The sequence below is a fragment of the Neophocaena asiaeorientalis genome, unplaced genomic scaffold (assembly GCF_003031525.2).
Source record: "Neophocaena asiaeorientalis asiaeorientalis breed wild unplaced genomic scaffold, Neophocaena_asiaeorientalis_V1.1 scaffold246, whole genome shotgun sequence".
NCBI lineage: Eukaryota > Metazoa > Chordata > Mammalia > Artiodactyla > Phocoenidae > Neophocaena > Neophocaena asiaeorientalis.
The window spans coordinates 2,803,952-2,812,687 of record NW_020174551.1 but is presented as its reverse complement, the minus strand read 5'-3'; the positions used below and the strand labels follow the sequence as shown (position 1 = coordinate 2,812,687).

The 8,736-nt window shown below is 43.3% G+C and overlaps 1 protein-coding gene across 2 annotated transcripts in view; it reads left to right on the top strand.

The window, feature by feature from the left end:
• Positions 1 to 2,256: 2,256 nt before the first annotated feature.
• Positions 2,257 to 8,736, top strand: part of KCTD18 (potassium channel tetramerization domain containing 18) — a 29,390-nt gene continuing 22,910 nt past the window's right edge. Inside the window, exons 1-3 of one of the 2 annotated variants that reach the window (XM_024757398.1) lie at positions 2,257 to 2,346; positions 4,955 to 5,190; positions 6,756 to 6,967. In XM_024757398.1, coding sequence (XP_024613166.1) covers positions 5,031 to 5,190; positions 6,756 to 6,967 — 372 coding nt within the window. In that variant the 5' untranslated portion in view covers positions 2,257 to 2,346; positions 4,955 to 5,030. Of the gene's footprint in view, positions 2,347 to 4,954; positions 5,191 to 6,755; positions 6,968 to 8,736 lie in introns of those variants that run through there. The other variant, XM_024757399.1, reaches the window with a different exon arrangement.

Genomic DNA, 8,736 nt, shown 5'->3' with positions numbered 1-8,736 from the left:
CCGTGTTCTAGGCTGCACTTCCCACTGACTGCTCCCAGCCAGTGACTGAGTATGGCAGGGATACTAAGGCAGGCCTATTCCTAGGAGACATAAGACTCCTTTGATGAGGGACATGGGCTTGAAAACTCCTCATTGGCTTTCCTGAAACTTTCTTGAACTGCATCATACCCACTTTTCCTAATCTGCATCTAGTCTAAAGGCTCTCTCAGTCCCCTTCAGATCCCTCCCTATTTTTTCCTCACAGGTGTCTCCCCCAATAAACTTTTTGCAGGTTTAATCTGATCTTGCTGTCCACTTCACACAGAACCTGAACTAACACATTATAGCTGATCATCAGCAAATTTAGTGTCATTTCTATTTCCTAAATACATTTCTTGCACTCATCCACTTCTCTCTATCACCATCACCACTTGAGTAGAAGCTATGCCATTTGTCCCCTGGATTCCTGCAACAGCTGCCTGCATTCATTTTATGCCTTTTCAATCCATTCTCATTACAGTAGCCAGAGTGAGTTTTTAAAAATATTAAATCGATCATGCCATTTCACTGCTTAAAACCTTTTAATGGTTTCCCATATGCTTAGAGTAAAATTTAAACTACTTCTGCCACAAGATGCTTTAAAAGCTGGTTCCTGCCTCTCTTCTCAGCTTCATCTCTTATCACCTTCCCCCTGGTCCCCATGCTCACCAAGCTCCAGACAAACTAACTTCCCTTCCAAACAAACTTCCCTTCCTACAAACTGTCAAGTCCTTTCCTGCCTCAGGGCCTTTCCACTTGGTCTCCCATTTTCCTAAAATATGCTTCCTCCATCTCTTCGGAGGATAGGCTCATTCTCAACCTTAGTGCTCAACTTAAATGTCCCCTTATCAGTGAGAACTTCTCCCAAGCCATCATCTCCATCCAACATTATCCTATTTCCTCCCAAGTGGTTATCACTGTCTGTAACTATTTTGCTTAGTGTCTGTTTCTGCCACTTGAACAGGAGTAGGCAAATTATGATCCACGGGTGGCCCACGCTCTAAGAATGGTTTTTACATATTTAAGTGTTTGAAATATTTAAGAATATTTCATGACACATGAAAATTATATGCAATTCAAATTTCAGTATCCATAAATAAAGTTAGAACGTAGTCACTCTCATTCGTTTATGTATTATCTATGGCTGCTTTAACACTACAACAGCAAAGCTGAGTAGTTATGTATGGCCCATAATATTTAAAAATATTTTATATATAAATATATAAAAGCCTAAAATATTTACAGATAAAGTCTTCTGACTGCTGCACTAGAATGGAAATGCCATGGGACATTAGGTCAGGGACATTGATTGTCCTGTTCAGTCCTCCACTCCCAGTGTCTGGTCCATAGCTAGTGCTCAATAATTGTAGGTTGAACAAACCTTCCTCCTCTCCTGGGTACTATCAATATCTGAGGGGGTAGGTGGGCTTACCTCTCATTGGCTTATTCCCTTCTAAGACACAGTGAGAAAAATTAGGAACCAATTATTATTGAGTCTGGGAGAGTACCTTGAGAATAGAACTGTGTTTTATTCATTTTGAAATACCTAGCAAAGTCTCTTGCACAAGGTAGGCTGCAGCTGGAAACCAAAAGAACTCTTGGGGTTACTGTTAAGAGTAAATCAGTGCACGCAAAGCATTTAGCAGAATCTCAGGGGTACAGAAGTATTCAATAAACGTTTGCTCCTGTCTCAATTTTCCTTACTGTAACAGGAATAAAAATATAGGGCTGTCACACAGACTAAATAAAACAAGAATGCTCTGTGTGAAACAGCTTTGTAAGCCACAAACACTATCCAAATGCACAAACATTCAAGTGCGATATATGAATGACTCTTGGCATTGAGCAACCCAGTTTGGAGGGAAGGGCCCTCCCTCATCTAGAAGTGAAAAGACCTAACTCATCCTAACTCTTACCGCTTATTAACTGACCCTAGACGATCGCAACTTCGGTGCTGTTTTCTTCATGTGTAAGAGCCGCCTCTGAACGAACAAGACCGTCCCTCGGGGATCCAGCCTGCGTCTCTCTGCGTGTCCTTTCCTTTCCCGGCATGGTACCGTGACTGCCAGACCTCGCGGCCTCCCCAAAGCAGGCGGCGGCGGCCGGAGGTGGAGGAACCAGCCCGGGGGCGGGGCTCTGGAGGGGCGTGTCCTAGGCGTGTCCGGGGTGGGGCCTTCGTCTCCCGGCCGTCGCCGCCAGGCTGACAAGCACTGAGGCGGCACTGGAGCCGCGCTGCTACACGAGTTGCCGAGCAGGCTGGGAGGCGCTCACTTCCGTGTCGGGCCCCGTGGCGTCCGGCGCCCTTGCCAAGGGCCGGGCGGGCCGCAGGTCAGTCGGGGAGGCCGCCTACCCCGCCCATCCCCTGCGGAGGAGCGGGGCGCCGGGTGGGCCGCGGGCCCGGGAGGCGGCAGGGCGCCCTGAGGAAGGGCCCGGGCCACGCTGTTAACACGGGCGCCCGGGGCTGCAGGCTCGGGCTTCGGGCCGATTCGGGATCCCAGGACCGCGGGGAGACCTCCGCGGGGCTTTGTGGTGTCCCAGCCCCTCCCCTTTCGTCCCGTGTCGTGGGAGTCCCTTGAGCGTTTCTCAAAGTAGTGTCCGCGGGGGGACTCCCGACCCCACCTAAGACTTTCCGAACCAGAGTCTATGTTGTGGTCCGGGAATCTGCATTTTCAGCAAGTGTCCCTGATGGTTTTGGTGCAGGTGGTCACGGAACCGCAGTCTGGGCACGCTACCCCAGAGGGCTGGGCACTGTCGACCCAGCAGGGAGTGCAAGTGGGTGCATTTGAGGGTGGGGCCCTGTGACTGGCCTTGAAATGGTGATGGTCCTCTGCCTTAGGGGTATCTCTTGAATCCTTGCACCTAGGGTGCTGCTGTGTTCCTATTGCCATCCACCGGAGTCTTCAGACGGACAGACGCGTAGTGAGTGAAGTGCCCAGGTCAGGAGCCTTAGGAGTGAAACAGTGCTGAAGGAGTCGGTGTGGGGTGCAGCTGGAAGAACTTGGAGTTGGTCCTGCTGACCTGGATTGGGGCTGACTCCACCACTTATGGCAGGGCAGCCCTAGCGTAGACCCTGCACACATTACTATTTCTTTCTCCAGTGTCCTCACCTGTCAGTAGGGACAGTAACTCCTACCCAGTAGGGCTTTTGTGGGAATGAGGTAATGTCTGTCAAGTGTCTCCTACAGTGGCTGGCACATAGCGTTCAGTAAATGGGAATTGTTAAGGGTGATGCAGTTTATAGTCCCCCAAATTAGGGATTAGTCAAGTGGAATAATATGTGGACAGGGGTACAAAGTATATCTGGGACAACTGTGCAAGGATTCTAACTGGGGGTGCTTGGGAAGGTCATGTAAGCAGTGAGGTTTGCCTGCAGCTTTGAAGAATAGATAGGATTCCAGGGAGCTGGTAACAGGGACAGCGTGAACCAGTTCCATTCCAGGCCTCAGAAGTGGTTCTTTCACATGGTTCGTTGTTGGGCTGCTCCTTGGACTTTTAGGCAGTGTAGGAAGTCACGTTGGTAAGTGGATTCTGAAGGCTGGACTGTTGGCCCATAATAGTTTCTGTCTACTGTGTTTCACACACATGGTGTTCCTCAGACTCTAATGGTCTCCTCTTATTGGAAATTGGCTAAACTGGAGCATCTATGATTTTTTTTTTTTTTTTTTTGCCGTACGCAGGCCTCTCACTGTTGTGGCCTCTCCCATTGAGGAGCACGGGCTCTGGATGCGCAGGCTCAGTGGCCATGGCTCATGGGCCCAGCCACTCCATGGCATGTGGGATCTTCCTAGACCGGGGCACGAACCCGCATCCCCTGCATCGGCAGGCGGACTCTCAACCACTGCACCACCAGGGAAGCCCTGGAGCATCTATGAAAGGATGCTCAAAGTTGATGGCAAAGTGAATGGCCATGCATGTAGTTGAGCCTATTGGTAGCCATTTTACACTTGCTATGAAATGTGAAGATACATTGGGAGGACATTTTTCCTCAGGGTATTGTTTTAGGTTCTGTAGGAATGCCACAATCAGCTGTGGTTCATCTATCTCCAGAATGGATTAAGAAATAAAATCCTTAAAATGTCTCTAAAGGTTCAGCTATTTCAGAGGGAAGAAGCCAGATGATTGAGAGATGTCATCTGTTGTTCTTCTGGACCAGTTTGGCTTTTGGTATACATGGAATTCTGATCTCAGTTGATAAATTGTATATTCCTTAGTTACCTAACTTAAGAATTACAACTACTGTTGTTAATAATTTCTGCTCTTATGTTTCCTTAAATCTCCAGAGCCAATATAAAGTCCTTCAGTATATACCCTCTTGTAAATTTTTATATTATTATAGATAATATTTATCATTTATTGAGTACTTACTCTGAGCCAGAGACTGTTCTGTATGCTTTTTATATTTTCTGTCAATTACTCCTCTGATAGTCCTTTGAGGTAGGCATCATCCTTCCCTCCAATTTAGAGATGGGGAAACAGGCAGAGGAGGGTAAGTATTTGCCCAAGGTCCCAGGCTAGTAAGTGGTAGAGCCTAATAGCCTGATTCCATGCTACATGCTGTTCCCCTCTGCAAGTCTACACAGCTCCCTCAGACTTACTGTAGTTTAAAAAGATATGTGAATACTGAAGATCATAAGCACGCCTCACCTTTGCTTTATATGTAACAGACAATGCATTATCTCGTTTAATTCTTTAAACAGTCATTTCAACAGCTCTGATTTGGTTGGTAATACTTTATTATCATTTACAAATCCTCTGAGCCAGAGTTTTCCAGCTTCTCAACATATCTCAGACTTCTTTTGTATTACATTAAGTCCTTCGATTCAGTATTGCCGGTGCTGAGGAATTTGTTTTAAACCACTTTAGAATGTATTTATTTTTATTACCTATTTCATGTATTGTTGGAAATGTCAATGGTGATTGTCCTTTGTTTTTACAGAGGGGTACTGTGACCACCATTGTTTTGCAGTTTCTGAAAGTGTTTCGAGGCAAAACTTCAGGCATCGGAGAGACCAATGGAAGGTCACAAGGCAGAAGAAGAGGTGTTGGATATTCTTCGACTGAACGTGGGTGGCTGTATTTACACAGCCAGGCGGCAGTCCTTGTGCCGCTTTAAGGACTCAATGCTGGCATCCATGTTCAGTGGTCGTTTTCCTCTAAAAACAGATGAATCAGGTAAATATCTAAAGTCTGTAAGCATTATCATGAATATTCATTAAAATAGGAGTCTAGTTTAAATTCCCTTTAATTTTTCTAATTACAACAGAATGTATTAGCTTACTCTGTTAATTACTGAGATCATTGGGACTGTATGGAGATTCATTAAGTACATGGAGAAATTAAATACCAGTTTCTAGAACCTGTGATGCTGTTGCTAAAAGTTGACAAAAAAGTGAATGTGTGTAAAGGCCAACCATCACCTAATTATGGGGATTAATCATATTTTGAAAGTTGTTCCATTCATACAACTCAATGGGTAAAGGTATTGAGCCTGATTAAATATATTAGCTTCTCTCTGTGTTCTTCAAGTTAAAAAATGTATTTCTCTGGAGAAAGGAGCTGCCCTCATAGCTGACAGGGCAGGTACTGTCAGTGTAGAATTAGTGTTAAACTCACACCTAGTCCAGCTGCAGAGCCTTGTGTGGGCAGATGTGTATGCCTAAGAAAACATCAGTTCAGTGATACCGTCAGTCACCCAGGACTGAAAATTGGTGTTTCAGAAGAAACTGTAAAATACAAGGGTTAGGGTCCTGGGGCCACTCTCTGCTTTGAGTGCTCTGGGGTTCACTGAACCCACTACTGGTGGTAAAGAAACTTCAGCAGAGCAAGTAAGGCTTTTTGTACATCTTAGGCATTCTGGGGCTCATAGAACCCACTCTTGGTCTGTGTTAGAAAAAAGGGATTGAGGAGCTCAGAGCATGAGGGGCTGTTAGTAACCCTGGGTCTGGAGAGATTGCTTTGCCAGATGAATGGCAGTTGGAAGAATGGAAAACTCACTGATGTCTGGTGCCCAGGACTGGATGTCCATCTGGACAGAAAGTTTGTTGGTGTAAAGGTGGTAAGCAGGGACTGAGTTGTTTCCTCTGCCCCTAAGTTTTTACCTTCTTAATCCCGTCTTAAACTAATCAAGGGAGGAAGGAAATCATTGAGTAACCTCACACAGAAGTGTTTTTTTGTTTTCTTAATTCTGCTGAATTGTCTACAAAAAGTCTTTAATCATAAAGTAGTACCAGTATAGCATTTCTTTTCTAAAGTTTCATACAAAGGAACTAACCTAATAAGTCTGAACGAATGGCATGCCCATAGCTAGGAACCCAGGGTTTATTTGTTGGCAACACTGCAGGTCGACTTGTAGGGTCCCTGACATACAAATGCTGGACCTCATTATAACCTCATTAGGGAGGAACTCCATACACCTTTCCTGGCCCAGCTGGGTTGAGATTAGTGGTAAGCTTCTGTTTCTACCAGCAGTCTAAGGTCTCCATGGCTTTTGCAGAGGCCATAGTGGGAATATAGTCCTTGATTTCTAATGGAACTCAGAATACGTTTTCCTTTTAGGTGAGAATACAGAGACTCCCCAAATTTGACTAAACCTATTTGAACACTAGATATTAACTTTCTTTTGAGAAGGAAACATTTCTAATTGTAGAGGTCTTCAGTCTAATTCTAGCTTGACATGTTGAAATTTTACCGTGGTCATTTGTATCTATTCAATCATTTTTGAACTGAATATTTTCTAGGGGCTTGTGTTATTGACCGTGATGGACATCTATTTAAATACCTTTTGGATTATCTTCACGGAGAAGTTCACATTCCCACAGAGGAGCAAACCCGCATTTCTCTGCAGGAAGAGGCTGATTACTTTGGCATCCCTTATCCGTACAGCCTGTCTGACCACTTGGCCAATGAAATGGAGACATACTCTTTAAGGTCAAATATAGAACTTAAAAAGGTCTTGGCATTTTCTTAAGTTTTACAATATATGTATGAATGTTTATCTAATATTCATTTATTATACATTTATTATGCACAAAGCAATGTATGTTATTTTGTATAGCCCATGTTGTAACATAAACCAAAATGAGACCGTTTTACTTCTTACAATATTTTTTTAACTGTATTATATACCTTTATTTGTTTTGTTTTGAATTTTATTTTATTTTTTTATACAGCAGGTTCTTATTTTTCATTTTATACATATTAGTGTATATATGTCAATCCCAATCTCCCATTTCATCCCACCACCACCACCACCACCCGCCACTTTCCCCCCTTGGTGTCCATACATTTGTTTTCTACATCTTGTGTCTCTATTTCTGCCCTGCAGACCGGTTCATCTGTACCATTTTTCTAGGTTCCACATATATGCGTTAATATATGATATTTGTTTTTCTCTTTCTGACTTACTTCACTCTGTATGACAGTCTCTAGATCCATCCATGTCTCAACAAATGTCTCAATTTCATTCCTTTTTATGGCTGAGTAATATTCCATTGTATATATGTACCACTTCTTCTTTATCCATTCGTCTGTTGATGGGCATTTAGGTTGCTTCCATGTCCTGGCTATTGTAAATAGTGCTGCAATGAACACTGGGGTGCATGTGTCTTTTTAAATTATGATTCTCTCTGGGTATATGCCCAGTAGTGGGATTGCTGGGTCATATGGTAATTCTATTTTCAGTTCTTTAAGGAACCTGTATACTGTTGTCTATTGTGCCTGTATCAATTTACATTCCCACCAACAGTGCAAGAGGGTTCCCTTTCCTCCACACCATCTCCAGCATTTGTTGTCTGTAGATTTTCTGATGATGCCCATTCTGACAATGAGGTGATACCTCATTGTATTTTTGATTTGCATTTCTCTAATAATTAGTGATGTTGAGCAGCTTTTCATGTGCTTCTTGGCCATCTGTATGTCTTCTCTGGAGAAATGTCTATTTAGGTCTTCTGCCATTTTTGGATTGGGTTGTGTGTTTTTTTAATATTGAGTTGCATGAGCTGTTTATATATTTTGGAGATTAATCCTTTGTCCATTGCTTTGTTAGCAAATACTTGCTCCCATTCTGAGGGTTGTCTTTTCGTCTTATTTGTAGTTTCCTTTGCTGTGCAAAAGCTTTTAAGTTTCACTAGGTCCCATTTGTTTATTTTTGTTTTTATTTCCATTACTCTAGGAGGTGGATCAAAAAAGATCTTGCTGTGATTTATGTCAGAGTGTTCTTCCTATGTTTTCCTCTAAGCGTTTCATAGTGTCCGGTCTTACATTTAGGTCTCTAATCCATTTTCAGTTTATTTTTGTGTATGGTGTTAGGGAGTGTTCTAATTTCATTCTTTTACATGTAGCTGTCCAGTTTTCCCAGCACCACTTATTGAAGATACTGTCTTTTCTCCATTGTATGTCCTTGCTTCCTTTGTCATAGATGAGTTGACCATAGGTGCGTGAGTTTAGCTATGGGCTTTCTATCCTGTTCCATTGATCTATATTTCTGTTTTTGTGCCAGTACCATATTGTCTTGATGACTGTAGCTTTGTAGTATAGTCTGAAGTCAGGGAGTCTGATTCCTCCACCTCCGTTTTTCTCCCTCAAGACCGCTTTGGCTATTCGGGCTCTTTTGTGTCTCCATACGAATTTTAAGATTTTTTTGTTCTAGTTCTGTAAAAAATGCCATTGGTAATTTGATAGGGATTGCCTTGAATCTGTAGATTGCTTTGGGTAGTATAG